Raw genomic sequence first — 20,718 nt, 5'->3', positions numbered from 1 at the left:
GACAGTATATCATCCAATTGTCATGTGGGAAATCATGGTCGTCACTCTATGTTCTATACCGACAGTATATCATCCAATTGTCATGTGGGAAATCATGGTCGTCACTCTATGTTCTATACCGACAGTATATCATCCAATTGTCATGTGGGAAATCATGGTCGTCACTCTATGTTCTATACCGACAGTATATCATCCAATTGTCATGTGGGAAATCATGGCCGTCACTCTATGTTCTATACCGACAGTATATCATCCAATTGTCATGTGGGAAATCATGGCCGTCACTCTATGTTCTATACCGACAGTATATCATCCAATTGTCATGTGGAAATCATGGCCTTCACTCTATGTTCTATACCGACAGTATATCATCCAATTCCTTTGTTTTCATAAAGGGAAAATCAATAAGCTTTTTAAAATTCCTGCATGCCAGCAGTGCGTTACAGTGCCCTTGCATAGTCAGCACCAAGATGAGATGTGACTTCACATCTACAATACCCCAAATTGTTGCGTACATGCTCTGACCTCCAGTACTTTGGATAAATATTGAGACGAGCCCAAGCTCTCAATCAGAGGGAGAAGAATCATTCCCTTAATGGCCTTAAATATCAATGAACAGATCCAGAAGTAATGATAGAAGTCTGGGAGGAACTCAAATCTCTCAGCCATGGACACTGTATGGCAGGAGGAGACACAATTGAGGAAAAGAAATACATTTTAAAAAAATGATCGTTACCCTCACAACAACAACAAAAAAGAAAAATGTGCTTTTTGTGAAAAGATTTCCAACTCCTGACATAAGATAACACTAATCCATTAACCAAAGCAAAAATGACTATTTCAGGCACAGCAGTGTTAGTTTCACACACACAAGTAATGAGCAGACATCCAACTGTTCAAAAAATGTGATTTGCAAATTTTGTCATTAGTGTTGCTAAGCACTTGGTGCCCTCATCTGGACATGTTCTGTAATCAAACAACAGCATCAGGGCTGCAACATGTAAATAGGAGGATCATTGCAGCTTTAAGCATTCCCTTAACCCAAATGGTAAAAGGATTATAATTTCTAAAAAGAAAAAAAAAGTAAATAATACATTAATTCTTTTTCTTAAATAAATCTTAAATAAATAACAACTTGCAATTATTTAGCGCCTTTATTTAAAATTTAAATTGAAAATATAAGTTTTATTCACCCACGCCAACTTGATAAAATATCACACCATGCTGTAGAATTTGATAAGCTCAGTGGTGACGAACATACGAACAATGACGGACAGGTAAAGACCATCTGGTCCAGCGAGCCTGTCCCACACAACTGCGATACCTTGTGTATCAAAACATATACACTTCACCACACCCGAAACCATGTGATCTCTTGGGAGAGGCAAAAAAAAGATGAAAAAACCCAGGCTAATTTGGGGAAAAATCTGGAAATCTCCCTCTGATCCATCTAGGCAATCGAAACTAGTCCAGGAGATCACTCTGGCCCTGAATTCCCTGCAGTACCTACCTTCTGTAAGAGGTGATCTCCGTCCCAGCCAGAAACAGATCCAGCTCTCGCTTGAAGGGATTCAGCAAGTCCGCGTCCACCACACGAGATGGCAACTTGTTTCAAAGTCCACTATTCTCTGGGAAAAGAACCACCTTCTGACATCTAACCTAGATATATCCTTATACAACTTAAATGTGTGACCCCTGGTCCTGCCTAACCTGTTTAATTGAAAAAAAACTGTCAACTGGAACACAATCAATTCCCTTCATTTCTATGGAAAAGGACAGGGAGCAATCTAGAGTAAAAAGGTCTAACAGAGGGGAAGCCAATTTCAATGGGATGAGAATGGATCTGGCCCAGGTAAACTGGAATCAAAGATTGGCAGGCAAAACTGTAATAGAACAATGGGCTGCCTTTAAAGAGGAAATAGTTCAAGTACAGTTGAAGTATATTCCCACTAGCGAGAAAGGCAGGGCAACTAAAGTCAGTGCTCTCTGGATGACGAAACAGATAGAGAATATGAAGCAGCAGAAAAAGAGCACGTATGACAGATGCAAGGTTTTAAATACATCTGAGAGTCAGGCTAAATATAGAAAGGTCAGAGGAGAAGTGAAAATAAAAATACGAAGGGAAAAGAGAGGGTATGAGAATAGAATGGCAGCCAACATAAAAGGTAATCCAAAAGTCTTCTATAGGCATACATCATAAAAGGGTAGTAAGAAGAGGAGTGCGGCTAATTAGGGACCAAAAAGGAGACATATGCATGGAGGCAGAGGGTATGGCTGAAGTACTAAACAAGCACTTTGCATCTGTCTTCACCAAGGAAGAGGTTACTGCCATATAGTGAAGGAGGAAGTAGTGGAGACACTTGATAGGATAAAAATTGTTAAAAGAGGCATTAGAAAGGCTGGCTGTATTTAAAGTAGATAAATCACCAGGAGCGGATGGGATGCATCCCAAGGGAATTGAGGGTGGAAATTGCAGAGGTACTGGCCATAATATTCCAATCCTCCATAGATATGGATGTGGTGCCAGAGGACTGGAGAATTGCAAATGATACACCATTGTTCAAAAAAGGGTGAAAAAGTAAACCCAGCAACTACAGGCCAGTCAGTTTAACCTCGGTAGCGGGGAAGCTTTTAGAAACAGTCAGTAATCAGGGATAAAATTGTCACTTGGATAGGTGTGGATTAATTAAGGAAAGCCAGGCAAATCGTGTTTAACCAACATGATCGGGTTCTTTGATGAGGTAACAGGTAGGGTTAATGAGGTTTGATCTAGTGTACATCAATTTCCAAACGGTGTTCGACAAAGTGCCATGTAATAGGCTTGCCAACAAAGTTGTAGCCCATGGAATAACAGGGACAGTGGCAGCATGGATACAAAATTGGCTAAGTGACAGAAAACAGAGAGTAGTGGTGAACGGTTGTTTTTTGGACTGCAGGAAAGTATAGAGCGGTCAGTTCAAGGACCACTGCTTTTCTTGATATATATTAATGACTTGGATGTGGGTGTACAGGGCACAATTTCAAAATTTGCAGATGACACAAAACTTGGAAGTATAGTGAGGAGGAGAGTGATGGACTTCAGGAAGATATAGACAGGCTAGTGAAATGGATGGACACGTGGCAGATAAAATTTAACGCAGAAAAGTGTGAAGTAATATATTTTTATGAAAGAATGAGGAGAAGATATAAACTAAATGGTACAATCCTAAAGCGGGTGCAGGAACAGAGAGACCTGGAGGTATGTGTGCACAAATCGTTGAAGGTGGCAGGGCAGGTTGAGAAAGCAGTTAAGACGACTTACGGGATCCTGGGCTTCATAAATAGAGGTATAGATTACAAAAGTGTGAAAATCATGATGAACCTTTATAAAACACTGGTTCAGACCCAACTGGAGTATTGTGTCCAATTCTGGACACCACACTTTAGGAAAGATGTGAAGGCCTTAAAAACCGTGCAGAAAAGATTTACGAGAATGATTCCAGGAATGAGGGACTTCAATCACATTGATAGACTGGAGAAGCTGGGGTTGTTCTCCTTGGAAGAGAGAAGATTGAGAGGACGTTTGATCGAGATGTTCAAAATCATGAGGGGTCCGGACAGAGTAGATAGAGAGAAACTGCTCCCATTGGCAGAAGGGTCGAGAACCAGAGGATATAGATTTAAGGTGATTGGCAAAAGAACCAAAGGCGATGTAAGAAAAAACTTTTTTACGCAGAGTAGTTGGGAGCGGAGAGGAGAGGACAGACGAGACACAGAGGAGTGGAGAGGTCGGATCACAGGAGGTGGAGCAGTGTGGACAAGACCAAGGGAAGGTACAGCACGGGCCAATAGCGAGGCTGTGAGGCTCACATTGCGTACTATGAATTCCACGTAGAGATCCTGTGGGAAGGAGGACAGTAGGAGTATGTTTGGGTTTGTGTGTGGGCACATGCAGCGGAACCTGGTCTCCAGTCATCTTGGATCTCCGTGCCACTGGACAAAGACCTTGCTCCGTCAAACCCGTGTGGTAGCTGGTGTGCAACGGCCACTCCACGTTAAAAGAATTCACGCAAAGGCATCTTCCACCATTTAAAATGAGTTAATCAGTTACCTGAGCACTCATTTTTAGTGTGGAAGCAAGTCATTCTCGACCCCAAGGGATTGCCTATGATGATAATATGGTTGGAATATGGAATGCACTGCTTGAAAGGGTGGTGGATGCAGACTTAATCTTATTGGTCAAAAGAGAGTTGGATAAGTATCAGGTGGAAAAAAATTTGCAGGGCTACAGGGAAAGGGCAGGTGAGTGGGACTCACTGAGAGTCGGCACAGGCTCAACGGGCCAAATGGCCTTCTTTTGTGCTGTAACCATTCTATGATTTGATCTTATAATCCTCAATCAGATCCCCCCCTAAATCTACGCTTCTCTAAGTTATAGAGTCCTAACTCTTTTTGGCCTATCTTAATTATCAATTAAGCAGTCCCTCGGAATCGAGGAAGATTTGCTTCCACTCTTAAACTGAATCCTTATGAGCTGAACAGTCCAATATGAGAGCCACAGTCCCGGTCACAGGTGGGACAGATAGTCGTTGAGGGTAAGGGAGGGTGGGACAGATTTGCCGCACGCTCTTTCCGCTCCCTGCGCTTGATTTCTGCATGCTCTCGGCGATGAGGCTCGAGGTGCTCAGCGTCCTCCCGAATGCACTTCCTCCACTTAGGGTGGTCTTTGGCCATGGACTCCCAGGTGTCGGTGGGGATGTTGCACTTTATCAGGGAGACTTTTAGGGTGTCCTTGTAACGTTTCCTCTCCCACCTTTGGCTCGTGAAGGAGTTCCAAGTAGAGCGCTTGCTTTGGGAGTCTCGTACCTGGCATGCAGACAATGTGGCCTGCCCAGTGGAGCTGATCAAGTGTGGTCAGTGCTTCAATGCTGTGGATGTTGGCCTGGTCAAGCACGCTAATGTTGGTGCATCTGTCCTCCCAGGGGATTTGTAGGATCTTGCGGAGACAGCGTTGGTGGTATTTCTCCAGCGACTTGAGGTGTTTATTGTACATGGTCTACAGAGCTGTAGTAATACCCGCCATACAGGAGGGCGGGTATTACTACAGCCCTGTAGACCATGAGCTTGGTGGCAGATTTGAGGGCCTGGATCTACGAACACTCTTTTCCTCAGGTGGCTGAAGGCTGCACTGGCACACTGGAGGCGGTGTTGAATCTCATCATCAATGTCTGCTCTTGTTGATAGGAGGCTCTCAAAGTATGGGAAATGGTCCACGTTGTCCAGGGCTGCGCCGTGGATCTTGATGACTGGGGGGCAGTGCTGTGCGGCGAGGACAGGCTGGTGAAGGACCTTTGTCTTACGGATGTTTAGCGTAAGGCCCATGCTTTAGTACGCCTCGGTGTAGGTGTTGATAAATACGTCGACTATGTCCTGGAGTTCAGCCTTTATATTTGTGCAGACGCAGGCGTTGTCCGCATACTGTAGCTCGACGACAGAGCTTGGAGTGGTCTTGGATTTGGCCTGGAGACGGCGAAGGTTGAACAGGTTCCCACTGGTTCCGTAGTTTAGTTCCACTCTAGCGGGGAGCTTGTTGACTGTGAGGTGGAGCATGACAGCGAGGAAGATTGAGAAGAGGGTTGGGGTGATGATGCAGCCCTGTTTGACCCCGGTCTGGACGTGAATTGGGTCTGTAATGGATCCGTTGGTAAGAATCACGGCCTGCATGTCGTCATGGAGCAGGCAGAGGATGTTGACGAACTTTTGGGCGCATCCAAAATGGAGGAGGACGTTCCATAGACCCTCGCAGTTGACAGAGTCAAAGGCCTTTGTAATGTCAAAGGCGGCCATGTATAAGGGCTGACGCTGTTCCCTGCATTTTTCCTGCAGCTGTCACACTGCAAATATCATGAGGTCCGTTGTGCCCTGTAGATGACAAAATCCACACTGTGACTCCAGGAGGAGCTCCTCGGCCACAAGGAGAGGACAGTTGAGGAGGACTCTAGCGATAACTTTCCCAGTGGCTGTTAGCAGGGAGATTCCTCTGTAGTTGCCGCATTCGGACTTGTCCCCTTTTTAAAAGATGGTCATGATCACTGCATCGCTGAGATCTCCCGGCATGCTCTCCTCCCTCCAGATGAGAGAGATGAGGTCGTGTATTCGCACCAACAGTGCCTCTCCGCCATACTTTCCGCCTATCTTAATAACCAAGATGCTTTAGACTGGGAATTAGTCTAGTGGCCCTCCTCTACACCCTTTCCAGAGCCTCAATATCACCCACCATGTGAGGAGACCAAAACTGGACACTATTCCAAGTGCGGCTTGACTAAGATCTTGTACATGGGTAAAACAGTATAAATCATCTTGTATTCAATTGTCCTATGGATACACCGATGGAAAGTACTCATTTAATATTTCTGCCATACCCAGTGAAACCTTTTATGATTCTGTTATATAATCCAAGCAAATACTTGGGAGGCTGGCACAGGGTTTGAATAGCAACTTACATCGGTTTTAAATCCTGACATTTACAAAAAAATCATAAAACAGCAAAAACTTCAAATACTGGAAATAGGAAATACAAACACAACATGCTGAAAAATACAGTATATTCTTCAGCATCTGAAGGTTTCAGCTGTAGACTTTGTCAGGACTGATAATATGACATTTACAAACGACTGAGTGATTCGGCATCAATACCATGGAAGGGTAGATTAAAAGTTCACACTTGCAATTCCCAACCTTAAATGTAACTGGCGAGGGAAAAATTAAAGTGAGCCATTCCAGACTATCTGCTAATAGTTGGCTTAACAGTAACATTAGCAGGGGCTTGGAACAGATCACTTGTGTGGGAGGCGCAAGGAGAAGGGGATTAAAAACATCTAAAAAATGATGAGGTACAATTGTTGTGTTGAATAAAATGATGCATAACTGAAAATTGAGAAGGCAATTACATTCTTTTGATAAAATGTTCTATTTTTCATTATGTTGCAGAAATGCTATTGAGTCTACAGGGGATCCACTTATGTGTCGTTTGGACCCCAGGATGGTGTTTTCATCTAATTTTTTCAAAACATGACACTTAACAGTATTTGTGTTGTCCCAAAAGCAAGAAAGAAAATTACATTGCCACAGTAATGACATCACAATAAAGTATTGACGTCACTATCATTTTACACATTAACAGAAAATGTTAACTAGTTAGGTACTGAAACCCATCAAATTACATATCTCTTTGGGTAGCTTGTGCAGGATTGATATCCCCTACACTTATCATTGAATGTTAGAAAATTATAGTCTTAAATTTTCTTCAATCATTCACTTACGTCCTCCACAATTCATATCCATTATCGTTGATCAGGAGAGCTGAATGTTCCATCCTGTACGCATCATTACACATCAATGCTTCAGTCATTCTGGCAAGTTCTGCCCTTAAGCAAAGGGGGGGGGAGGGGGGAATGCAGAGAGAAGAGGAAGGGAAAAGGGACCCACTCTTCCCCTGGTGATCTCAATGGGAAAATCCCAATTCTGTCAGTTGAGATTGCAATGCAAATTTGGGCATCCTAATTCAGAATCCGATACTCTAGCACTATGCTCTCAGGCTGCATAACTTACCAAACAGCAGCTGTACAGCAATGCTAACGTGCTGTGAACATAAGTTTCCATAGCAGCAGCTCAAGGCTTGTTTATTATTAAGATTCCATACCTCTTGACATTGTTAAAGAATTAAAATGAACTGACAAAACTTCATTAGATGCAGTAGGTAAACAAGATAAGACAGTAGGACGAGATAGTTTAAAAAAACAAAAAATACTGAGCGAAACTCAGATTATGCATTCACTAGTTTAGTGTTTGGTCAACTCGAAGCCCCTTATTCATTCTAATATGTAAACACTGATAACCATTCTCATTCCCCATGATAGCAACAATCCTAATTTTCTGCTTCAATAATAACCTACCAGTTTTCTAAAAAGAAAATGCTGATTTTAAAAAAAATTCCGGTTTACATGTCATACCTTGAAATGAGCTTGCTGCGGTCTTACTGGGCCCTGCCCACGAACCCTGCACTCTTGCCCGCTGTCTTTTGTCTGCCATGAGTCTTGTAAATCTCACTTCTTCACTGCCATAACACACTAAAAGAAAAGTAGAGGGTCACACGATCGAGCTGTCAGAACAGCAACTTGCATTTATATAGCGCCTTTAACGTAGTAAAACATCCCAAAGCGCTTCACAGGAGAGTCATCAACATTAACACCGAGCCACGCAGGATGATTTTAGGACAGGTGAAAAGAGATAGACTTTAAGGAGCACCTTAAAGGAGAGTTAGAGATGGAGAGGCTTAGGGAGGGAAATCCAGAACTTAGGGCATCGGCAGCTGAAGGCATGGCTGCCAATGCTGGAGTGATTAAAATTGGGGATGAGGAAGAGGCCAGAATTGGAGAAGTAGAGAGATCTTGGAGTAATGTAGGGCTGGAAGAGGTTACAGAGATAGTGAGGGACAAAGGCCAAGGAGGGATTTGAAAACAAGGATGAGAATTTTAGAATCAACGCATTGCTGGACCAGCAGGAAATATAGGTCAGTGAGCACAGGGGTGCTGGGCAAACAGGACTTGTTACAAGTTAGGATCGGGCAGCAAAGTTTTGGATGAGTTCAAGTTTATGAAGCTTGGAAAATGGGAGGCTGACCAGGCGAGCACTGGAATAGTCAAGTCAAGAGGTAACATGAGGTTTTCAGTAGATGAATTGAGGCAAGTTTGGAGATGGGCGATGTTACGAAGGTGGAAGTCTTGGTGATGGAGCGGATATGTTGTCGGAAGCTCATCTCAGGTTCAATTAGGATGCCAAGGTGGCAAACAATCTGGTTCGGCCTCCGACAGTGACTAGGGAGAGGAATGGAGTTGGTGGCTTGGGAACGGGTTTCTGGCGAGGACTGAAGACAATGCCTATAACGACCAATGCTAAAATCCTATAAACTGGTCATTTATCATGCTCATTCATCACTGATATTGCTTATTATTGTGGGAACCAATAAGGACGCCATATTTTTACCAATTCCAAAACTGAACAGGGGCAGAGCAGAAAATAGGATTAGCTGAATGGTGGCAGATTTGGAAAAGGGGAGGTGCAGCAAGACCTGGGTGTCATGATTCATCAGTCATTGAAGGTTGGCATGCAGGTACAGCAGGCGGTGAAGAAGGCAAATGGTATGTTGGCCTTCATAGCAAGGGGATTTGAGTATAGGAGTAGGGAAGTCTTACTGTAGTTGTACAGGGCCTTGGTGAGGCCCCAACTGGAATAGTGTGTTCAGTTTTGGTCTCCTAATCTGAGGAAGGATGTTCTTGCTATTGAGGGAGTGCAGCGAAGGTTCACCAGACTGATTCCTGGGATGGCAGGACTGACATATGAGGAGAGACTGGATCGACTGGGCCTGTATTCACTGGAGTTTAGAAGGATAAGAGGGGATCTCATAGAAACATATAAAATTCTGACGAGACTGGACAGGTTAGATGCAGGAAGAATGTTCCTGATGTTGGGGAAGTCCAGAACCAGGGGACATAGTCTTTGGATAAGGGGTAAGCCATTTAGGACTGAGATGAGGAGGAACTTCTTCACTCAGAGAGTTGTTAACCTGTGGAATTCCCTACCGCAGAGAGTTGTTGATGCCAGTTCATTGGATATATTCAAGAGGGAGTTAGATATGGCCCTTGCGGCTAAATAAATCAAGGGGTATGGCGAGAAAGCAGGAACGGGGTACTGAAGGAATGATCAGCCATGATCTTATTGAATGGTGGTGCAAGCTCGAAAGGCCGGATGGCCTATTCCTGCACCTATTTTCTATGTCTCTATGTCAGAAAATGAGATTGGAGTTTGAATAAGTATTTTATCAACAAGAAAATCAAACACCCGATAATGGAAAAAAACCTGACCGTTTGACGCCCGGCTTACATTTTAGAAATGTTCATAACAACCCACTCGAAAAACTGACGAGTGCCAAACCTAAGGGGCTAATTGCATTTTTTTTAGCACAAGCTTATTCTGTGCTGCGATAATGTCACAGAAGTGCGGGTCTCGCGTAGCCGGTAAATCATTCATTCATAGGCGGTCACTTGAACGAGGATGAATTGCCACGAAAACCTGATGAAATGGATCTTTCCAGTGGGCAGCACTGCAAGTTTACTTTCCTGTCGCTGTCAGCTATACGTGTATCAACATCCGGCAGCAATAAACAACAGCTATGGGCAAGGAAACCTTTCTCATGGTGTGTTTTACATCGCAGAACCTCTTCCTGTAGTCCGTTGCACAGGAGCAGTTGCAATCTCCAACACTGCACGCTGCTTCTGCACTGTCCCAACACTATAGATGTTTTACTATGGTCAGAGGAGCAGGCAGACACCACTGACTTTGGACTTGCTGAGTCGCAGCTCAGCGATAAAAATGTACACATCAATTGAAATGAGATTTGTTTGTAGTTTTAAGGATGCACATAGAAAGCAAAATGCGTGAATTTACATAACTTCTTTCACGTCCTCAGGACGTTACAAGGTGCTTTACAGCTAAGTGAATTATTTTTGAAACACTCACTATTGTTCTCTCAGCAAACGTGATAACATGCAGGAGGGGCCCACAAAAACGAATGAATCAATAACTAAATAATCTGATTTTAGAGTTAATTTGGCTAGGATATCATGAGAACTCCCACTTTTCAAATAGTGCCACATGATTTTTTTTCCAGACTGGAGGAAGGTACTCAGACCACTGCTTTTCTTCATATAAATGACTTGGATGTGGGTGTACAGGGCACAATTTCAAAATTTATGGCTGACACAAAACTTGGAAGTATAGCGAACAGTAAGGAGGAGTGTGATAGACCTCAGGAGGACATAGACAGGCTGGTGAAATGGCCGAAAACATGGGAGAAGAAGTTTAACGCAGAAAAGTGTGAAGCATTTTGGACGAAAGAATGAGGAGAGGACATATAAACTAAATGGTGCAATCCTAAAGGGGGTGCACGAATAGAGAGACCTAGGGGTATGTGTGCATAAATCATTCAGTTGATAGGGCAGGCTGAGAAAGCAGTTAAAAAGGCTTACAGGATCCTGGGCTTCATAAATAGTTGAGCATCCCGAATCCAGCAACCTTGGGACCGAGGCCGAGCCAGATTTCATGTTTTTTCAGACTTCGGAATGTCAGAAAGGGGAGGGGGGAAGGGGGGGGGGTTTGCTCTCCGAGAAGCTGATCGGGTCGCCGGCCCCGTCCAGGAGATCGTCGGTGGGGCCCTGCCACCATGGAGGTGTTCGGGCGTGGCCCCGGCAGGGAGGTCGCCGTCGGGCCGTGCCGGGCCCCGCCAAGGAGGTCGCCGCTGGGCCGGGCCCTGTCAAGGAGGTCGCCGTTGGGCCGGGCCCCACCAAGGAGGTTACCGTCGGGCCGGGCCCCACTAAGGAGATCACTGTCGGGCCGGGCCCCACCAGGGAGGTCACCGTCGGGCCGTGCCGGGCCCCGCCAAGGAGGTCGCCGTCGGGCCGTGCCGGGCCCCACCAGGGAGGTCGCCGTCGGGCCGGGCCGGGCCCCGCCAAGGAGATCACCGTCGGGCCGGGCCCCGCCAAGCAGGTCGCCGTCGGGCCGGGCCCCGCCAAGGAGGTCGCCGTCGGGCCAGGCCGGGCCCCGTCAAGGAGGTCGCCGTCGGGCCGGGCCGGGCCTCGCCAAGGAGGTCGCCGTCGGGCCTGGCCGGGCCCCGCCAAGGAGGTCGCCGTCGGGCCTGGCCGGGCCCCGCCAAGGAGGTCACCGTCGGGCCGGGCCGGGCCCCGCCAAGGAGGTCGCCGTCGGGCCGGGCCGGGCCCCGCCAAGGAGGTCGCCGTCGGGCCGGGCCGGGCCGGGCCCCGCCAAGGAGGTCACCGTCGGGCCGGGCCGGGCCCCGCCAAGGAGGTCACCGTCGGGCCGGGCCGGGCCCCGCCAAGAAGGTCGCTGTCGGGCCGGGCCTGGCCCCGCCAAGGAGGTCGCCGTCGGGCCGGGCCGGGCCCCGCCAAGGAGGTCGCCGTCGGGCCGGGCCGGGCCGGGCCCCGCCAAGGAGGTCGCCGTCGGGCCTGGCCGGGCCCCGCCAAGTAGGTCGCCGTCGGGCCGGGCCGGGCCCCGCCAAGGAGGTCGCCGTCGGGCCAGGCCGGGCCCCGCCAAGGAGGTCACCGTCGGGCCGGGCCGGGCCCCGCCAAGGAGGTCGCCGTCGGGCCGGGCCGGGCCCCGCCAAGGAGGTCGCCGTCGGGCCGGGCCGGGCCCCGCCAAGGAGGTCACCGTCGGGCCGGGCCGGGCCCCGCCAAGGAGGTCACCGTCGGGCCGGGCCGGGCCCCGCCAAGAAGGTCGCTGTCGGGCCGGGCCTGGCCCCGCCAAGGAGGTCGCCGTCGGGCCGGGCCGGGCCCCGCCAAGGAGGTCGCCGTCGGGCCGGGCCGGGCCGGGCCCCGCCAAGGAGGTCGCCGTCGGGCCTGGCCGGGCCCCGCCAAGTAGGTCGCCGTCGGGCCGGGCCGGGCCCCGCCAAGGAGGTCGCCGTCGGGCCAGGCCGGGCCCCGCCAAGGAGGTCACCGTCGGGCCGGGCCGGGCCCCGCCAAGGAGGTCGCCGTCGGGCCGGGCCGGGCCCCGCCAAGGAGGTCGCCGTCGGGCCGGGCCGGGCCCCGCCAAGGAGGTCACCGTCGGGCCGGGCCGGGCCCCGCCAAGGAGGTCACCGTCAGGCCAGGCCGGGCCCCGCCAAGGAGGTCGCCGTCGGGCCGGGCCGGGCCCCGCCAAGGAGGTCGCCGTCGGGCCGGGCCGGGCCGGGCCCCGCCAAGGAGGTCGCCGTCGGGCCGGGCCGGGCCCCGCCAAGGAGGTTGCCATCGGGCCGGGCCGGGCCCCACCAAGGAGGTCGCCGTCGGGCCGGGCCCCGCCAAGGTGGTCATCGACGGGCGAAACCCGCCGAGATTGTTGTCGGGTGGGCCCCGCCAAGGATGTTGTCGTCGGGTGGGCCGCATCAAGGAGGTGTTCGGGCTGGCCGATCTCGCCGAGGAGGTATTCGGGCAGGCCGGCGATGCGAGGCCCGAGGTCGGGCAACGGTGAGGCCCTGAGGTCGGCAGGGTCATCTGGTCTGGATTCCGGAACATTTTACGGATTCCGGATGACGCTGTGACGGATCGTCCTGGATTCCGGAACTCCGGATTTTGGATGCTCAATCTGTATGAAAGTGTGAAAATGATGATGAACCTGTATAAAACACTGGTTCGGCCCCAACTGGAGTATTGTATCCAATTCTGGGAACCACATTTTAGGAAAGTTGTGAAGACCTTAGTGAAGGTGCAGAAAAGATTTACGAGAATGATTCCAGGAATGAGGGACCTTCAGTTACATTGATAGATTGGAGAAACTGGGGTCGTTCTCCTTGGAGCAGAGAAGATTGAGAGAAGATTTGGGATGTGTTCAAAATAATGAGTGGTCTGGACAATTATAACTCTCAAGAAAAATATATTCCAGTGAGGAAGAAAGGGTGCAAAATAAAAGATAGCCATCTGTGGTTAACTAAAGAAATAAAGGATGGTATCCAATTAAAAACAAGGGCATACAAAGTGGCCAAAACGAGTGGGAGGACAGAAGATTGGTAAGCTTTTAAAAGCCAGCAAAGAATGAGTAAAAAAATGATTAAGAAAAGAAAGATATTCTATGAAAGTAAACCAGCATGAAATATAAAACCTGATAGCAAGAGTTTCTACAGGTATATAAAAAGGAAAAGAGTGGCTAAAATAAATGTTGGTCCCTTAGAGGACAAGACCGGGGAATTAGTAATGGGGAACATGGAGGTGGCAGAAACTCTGAACAAATATTTTGTATCAGTCTTTACGGTAGAGGACACTAAAAATATCCCAACAGTGGATAGTCAAGGGGCTATAGGGGGGAGGAGGAACACAATCACAATCACTAAGAAGGTAGCACTCAGTAAGATAATGGGACTAAAGGCAGATAAATCCCCTGGATCTGATGGCTTGCATCCTAGGATCTTAAGAGAAGTAGCGGCAGAGATAGTGGATGCATTGGTTGTAATTTACCAAAATTCCCTGGATTCTAGGGAGGTCCCAGCAGATTGGAAAACTGCAAATGTAACGCCCCTATTTAAAAAAGGAGGCAGACAAAAAGCAGGAAACTATAGACCAATTAGCCTAACATCTGTGGTTGGGCAAATGTTGGAGTCCATTATTAAAGAAGCAGTAGTAGGACATTTGGAAAAGCAAAATTCAGTCAGGCAGAGTCAGCATGGATTGATGAAGGGGAAGTCATGTTTGACAAATTTGCTGGAGTTCTTTGAGGATGTAATGAACAGAGTGGATAAAGGGGAACCAGTGGATGTGGGGTATTTGGACTTCCAGAAGGCATTTGACAAGGTGCCACATAAAAGGTTACTGCAAAGGATAAAAGTTCACGGGGTTGGGGGTAATATATTGGGGCAGAAATCCCGGCCTCCCCGGATCCGTACGAAGTTTCTACGGACCCGGGAAGGCATCGGAAAAGCCGGTTTTCAGCGTGCAATGTGCTTGCGCTGAAAACCGGCTTTTCCGATCTGTTAAGTTTCTGGCTTGACAGATCCTCCGTATCTCGGGAGTGAGGACATTTGCAAGGGCAAGATTGCAGGATTTAAGCATATTTTGCCCAGCAAATGTGCTCAAAACTCTTGCCTAGCCTACTTTTACAGGCGTAAGAGTTTAAAAACATACAAAAATATAAATAAATTAAAGTTAAAAAGCACATTTTTTAAAACCTTGCCCAATACGTTACATTTATTTTTAATCATAATTAAAACTTTTTTTTAAAAATCGGCAAATTTTTTTTCTTTAAAAAAACATTTCTAACAACTTTAATTTCTATTAGTGTATTTATGTGAGGTGTTTTTTTTAATGATTTATGTAGTGTGTGCGCATTTTGGGGTGTTTCTCATTCATAGTAATAGGAGTTTTACATTTACGAAACTCCTGTTACTATGAATAAGAAAATACTTACCCGTGATTGGGTGTCCAGGCCCACATGACTCCTGCGGACGTCCCAACGTGAACACACTCCATTATGCAAGAAGAGGATGCCTCGAGTTCGGGATCTCTGGCGGGCATTCGACTAAAAGGTAGATGCGCATCTTTTCTCTTATTTTTAGTCAAACGCTCGCGGGAAGAGGAAATAGGGAGTTCTGCCCCATTGGCCTGGCTAGAGGATTGACTAACAGAAAACAGAATCGGGATAAATGGTTCATTCTCGGGTTGGCAATCAGTAACTAGTGGGGTGCCGCAGGGACCAGTGCTGGGACCCCAACTATTTACAATCTATATTGACGACTTGGATGAAGGGACTGAATGTAACGTAGCCAAGTTTGCTGACGATACAAAAATGGGAGGAAAAGCAATGTGTGAGGACACAAAAAACCTGCAAAAGGATATAGACAGGTTAAGTGAGTAGGAAAAGATTTAGCAGATGGAGTTTAATGTTGGAAAGTGTGAGGTTATGCACTTTGGCAGAAAAAAAGTCGAAGAGCAAGTTATTATTTAAATGGAGAAAATTTGCAAAGTGCTGCAGTACAGCAGGATCTGGGGATCCTGGTGCATGAAACACAAAAGGTTAGTATGCAGTTACAGCAAGTGATCAGAAAAGCCAATGGAATCTTTGCCCTTATTGCAAAGGGGATGGAGTATAAAAGCAGGGAAGTCTTGCTACAGTTATACAGGGTATTGGTGAGGCCACACCTGGAATACTGCGTACAGATTAGGTTTCCATATTTAAGAAAGGATATACTTGCTTTGGAGGCAGTTCAGAGAAGGTTCACTAGGTTGATTCCGGAGATGAGGGGGTTGACTTATGAGGAAAGGTTGAGTAGGTTGGGCCTCTACTCATTGGAATTCAGAAGATTATGGGGGGGGGGCTTGACAAGGTGGATGCAGAGAGGATGTTTCTACTGATAGGGGAGACTAGAACTAGGGGGCATGATCTTAGAATAAGGGGCCGCCCATTTAAAACTGAGATGAGGAGGAATTTCTTCTCTCAGAGGGTTGTAAATCAGTTGGAATTCGCTGCCTCAGAGAGCTGTGAAAGCTGGGTCAATGAATAAATTTAAGACAGAGATAGACAGCTTCTTAACCGATAAGGAAATAAGGGGTTATGGGGAGTGGGCAGGGAAGTGGACCTGAATCCATGATTGGATCAGCCATGATCGTATTAAATGGCGGGGCAGGCTCGAGGTCGTATGGCCTACTCCTGCTTATGGACAGAGTAGATAGAGAGAAGCTGTTCCCATTGGCAGAAGGGTCGAAAACCAGAGGTCACAGAATTAAGGCGATTGTCAAAAAAACCAAAAGCAACGCAAGAAAAAACTTTTTACGCAGCGAATAGTTAAGATCAGGATTGCACTGCCGGAAAGAGGCAGACTCAATCTTATCTTTCAAAAGGGAATTGGATAAATATCTGAAGGAAAATTAATTTGCAGGGCTACAGGGAAAGGGCAGGCGAGTGGGACTAGCTGAGAATCGGCACGGATTCATGAGCCGAATGGACTTCTTCCGTGCTGTTACCATTCTATGATTATTTACATCTACCTGAGCAGGCAGACAGGGCCATAGTTTAACATCACAATTATGAGACAGAGTCTCTATACCACAACTCTATACCACACTGAAGTGTCAGTTTAGGTAAACATCTTAAGCCTCACAATTGTCTTGAGTAAGAACATAAGAAATAGGAGTAGGCCATACAGCCCCTCGAGCCTGCACATCATTCAATATCATGGTTGAACTTCTACATCAACTCCACTTTCGTGCCATATCCCCATAATCCCTTGATTCCCTTTGTCATGTATGTAAACCATGTATACTAACTGTACAGTCACAAGGTGTGCCACCAGAGGGCACTGTGGTGAAAGACCTGAGGGTCACCTGCATAGGTGTGCAGGGCCTAGTATAAAAGGCTGCTCACCGGGCTTGTGCCTCACTCTGGAGTTACAATAAATGGGACTAAGGTCATAACAGCTCAAGGACAATACTAGATCTCGTGGAGTCATTCATAAGAGTATTAAAGACATAACACCCTTAGTGCCCAAAAATCTATTGATCTCAGTCTTGAATATACTCTTCGACTGAGCATCTGCCCTGGGGTAAAGAATTCCAAAGATTTACAACCCTCTGTGTGAAGAAAGACTGGTACCAACTGAGCCAAGCTGATTGTTACCAACCCATACAATCTCTCTACAACAAAGGCCCATATTAATAGTTATTTTCATAACTGTTAAAACTGAGAATCACATTCAGAAACAAATGTATAGACTGAGATTTCCAGAACTGCTGCTGAATTACAGCAACGATGATAAATTTCAGAAACAATAAGCTACATATATATATATAAAATGTGCATATATGGGGCGGGGAGGAAGAGAAAAGGAATGTGTGAAAATTCAGTTTCTGTTAATTTAGAAATTAGCCCTCAATTACAGAAGTGCAACTAGTTATTGCCACACAACCATTTCAAATGTTTGTCATATTTTACAACATACAGAATTACATTTTGAAAATCTGGCAATATAGTTTACTTTAAAAAAAACTCAAACCAACTTGCAGGTTTTTGGCTGATATATCACCATATTTACTCCGTATCAGAAATATAGGTCAACAACAACTTGTATTTATATAGTGCCTATAACGCAGAAAAATGTCACAAGCATTTGATAGAGCCATAACCAACAAAAAAAAGCGGCAAACCAAAGGGACAGGGGTGAGTGATGTTACGGAAATGGAAGTATGCAGTCTCTGTGGTGGAGAGAATGTGGGCTTGAAGCTCAGCTCAGGGTTCAGACTGAAGTTTCCAACAATCAGAGTAAGCCCGAGACAGCGGCCATGGAGCAGATGGAATCGGTCACAAGAGAACAAAGTTTGTAGTGGGGCTGAAGATGAAGACTTTAAAATCATCAATTGTTAGCTGGAGGAAATTGCAGCTATCCAGGACTATATGTTGGAGTAGCAACTTATCGCATAGAAACAGTGGTGGAATCAAGAGAGATAGCTCCTCACTCCCAGTGAATTGGGCTCTATTCACAGTTGCTATGAGGGCGGCTCTCCGGTTACTATGGGGGGCCCTCCCTCCGTTTCAAATTGGGGAGGGGGAGCTATCTCCGGTTACTATGTGGGGGCTCTCTCCGGTTACTATGGGGGCGGGGGCTCTCTCCGGTTACTATGGGGAGGAGCTCTCTCCGGTTACTATGGGGAGAGGGGCTCTCTCCGGTTACTATGGGGGGGGGGGGACTCTCTCCGGTTACTATGGGGGGGGGGACTCTCTCCGGTTACTATGGGTGAGGGGGCTCTCTCCGGTTACTATGGGTGAGGGGGCTCTCTCCGGTTACTATGGGAGAGGGGGCTCTCTCCGGTTACTATGGGAGAGGGGGCTTTCTCCGGTTACTATGGGGGGGGCTCTCTCCGGTTACTATGGGAGGGGGCTCTCTCCGGTTACTATGGGGATGGGGGGACTCTCCCCGGTTAGTATAGGGGAGGGGGCTCTCTCCGGTTACTATGGGGGAGGGGGCTTTCTCCGGTTACTATGGGGATGGGGGGACTCTCCCCGGTTAGTATAGGGGAGGGGGCTTTCTCCGGTTACTATGGGAGGGGGCTCTCTCCGGTTACTATGGGGATGGGGGGACTCTCCCCGGTTAGTATAGGGGAGAGGGCTCTCTCCGGTTACTATGGGGGAGGGGGCTTTCTCCGGTTGTTATGGGAGATCCCCGCCCGCGATTTCCGGTCCGTTCCCCACCAACCTCAGACTCTAACTCCCGCTGTGTCACAGTCTCAGGGACCGGCTGATTCCGGCACCGCGGAGCGCCGGACAATCGTTCCCACCCGCCAGCCTCTCCCCCGCCCCCGGCTCTGGGAGAACAATCTCCCACTTCAATCGGCACCACTGGCGGCGGGCGGGACGGCCATTTCACACAGCGACTCCTGCATTTTGTTTCTGCAGGTGTCGCACTGCCTTCGGCCCAGCCTCAGTATATCCTCTGGCCGGATCTGCAGACCTGAGGCTGAGACTAGAAAATGAAAGAGAGGAGCAGAGAGAAATAAGTGAGAGAGAGAAAAAAAAGAGGGGAAATCGAAACTTACATTTACATAGCGTCTTTCACAACCACCAAACGTCTCAAAGCGCTTTACAGCCAATGAAGTACTTTTGGAGTATAGTCCCTTTTGTAATGTGGGAAGCACAGCAAGCTCCCACAGACAGCAATGTGATAATGACCATCTGTTTTTATGTTGATTGAGAGATAATTCTTTTCGAAAGGGAATTGGATAAATACTTGAAGGAGAAAAATTGCAGGGAAATGGGGAAAGAGCCGGGGTAGTGGGACAGACTGGATTGCTCTTCGAAAAAGCCAGCAGTCTCGATGGGTCGAATGGCCTCCGCCTGTGCCGCACTATTGTGATTCCTGGCCAAACATAATCCAGTGCCACCTGGTGACCAGATTGTAGAAGTACAATAGTATGTGTGAGCGCGGGAGTGGGTGTGTGAGACTGTGACATCAAGTGTGTGCAGGTTGAAGATTTTAATAATAGATATACTACACATGCTGGAAGTATGGAGCTGTTGGAATTTTGATTAGATTTCTTTTTAAACAAATTGTGGTGAGCTTTCTGCTTAAGATGACGAATATTACTAGAAAAAGGAATTCTTTTTCCACTTTTGGCATCCAGTCTCTGCTTTAAACAATCTCATTCGGACATATCCACATGTTCGATGCAAGTTTGGGTAAACTTATTGAGGATCCAAGAACCTTCTCAGTTATTATTACACGTTTGATCCCCTTGTCCCTAGCAAAACCTGTACTCTCTCCTGTCCGCTCCTCTTGGTATAGTCCCCATCTTCATTCTGTTATGTCCAAGGGGCAGACTTGAAAATACCTGCTGCACAACTGATTTAGCCATCCATTGCCAGATCTGGCTAGGTGACATCAAGCACATTTGGGTCTCATTCTCCTTTACCCAAAACACTCACTACTCCAGTATCAGCTTGGAGAGCAAAAATAACTAGCTTTCTTCCCCCCTCCCATATAGCAACTGTCCCCTTAAACCCTTCGGCACTGTCCCTCATTATTCTGTTCCTAACACAGATAAGACTGCACACAGGGAGGTTAAAGTAACAGTGACCTCAGTCTTTATTAAGACACTCCAGAGTGAGGAACAAGCCTTAGGGGTCGGCTTATATACAGTGCTCCCAAGGGATGCTGGGATCCCTTGGGACTTCAGGGGATGCGCTCCCTGGTGGTGGAACATGGGAGTGCATGCTTTACAGATACACAACACTCATCTCCAATAAGTATGAGAGACTCATTAATTTAGTTTTCATGAGACCACCTGTTCAACTGCTTCCCTCCACTTACAGATACACAACATCACTTCCCCCCCCAAAGCCAAAGTGAACACTATTTACAAGGTGAGGCGGTCGGGAGCCTTTCTTTCCCTGGTGGACTGCCTCAGTACAAATGTCTGTTCTGGCGTGTTGTTGGCCCTGCAGGGCTGCTGGGTGAGCCTGGCCTTACTGGGCTGTTGGGCGTGATGGGTTTGATTTCGTGGTCCGGGGTTGTGTCGTTGATCCTTTGGGTGTGTGTTGTGGGCTCTAAAAAGGTGGTGTCTGCTGTGGGTTGTTCAGGGCAGTCTGAACCGCAGCCTCGTTTGGTCCAGGTGCTTTCTGCAAATTTGTCCATTGTCTAGTTTGACTACAAACACCCTACTC

At 47.5% G+C, this 20,718-nt stretch overlaps 1 protein-coding gene across 5 annotated transcripts in view; it reads right to left on the bottom strand.

Moving 5' to 3' along the window:
- The window catches only part of alkbh3 (alkB homolog 3, alpha-ketoglutarate dependent dioxygenase), a 103,337-nt gene extending 83,932 nt beyond the window's left edge, over positions 1-19,405 (bottom strand). The window contains exons 1-2 of one of the 5 annotated variants that reach the window (XM_070899673.1): positions 19,095-19,405; positions 7,992-8,108 (exon numbers count right to left, since the gene is read on the bottom strand). In XM_070899673.1, the coding sequence (XP_070755774.1) occupies positions 7,992-8,070 (79 nt within the window). In that variant the 5' untranslated portion in view covers positions 8,071-8,108; positions 19,095-19,405. Of the gene's footprint in view, positions 1-7,991; positions 8,109-17,561; positions 18,162-18,754; positions 18,936-19,094 lie in introns of those variants that run through there. The other 4 variants (XM_070899674.1, XM_070899675.1, XM_070899672.1 and 1 more) reach the window with 4 other exon arrangements.
- Positions 19,406-20,718: the final 1,313 nt, after the last annotated feature.

Source organism: Pristiophorus japonicus, chromosome 14 (genome assembly GCF_044704955.1).
Source record: "Pristiophorus japonicus isolate sPriJap1 chromosome 14, sPriJap1.hap1, whole genome shotgun sequence".
Taxonomy (NCBI): domain Eukaryota; kingdom Metazoa; phylum Chordata; class Chondrichthyes; family Pristiophoridae; genus Pristiophorus; species Pristiophorus japonicus.
The sequence above is the reverse complement of the archived record's forward strand: the minus strand, read 5'-3'. Positions and strand labels throughout refer to the sequence as shown.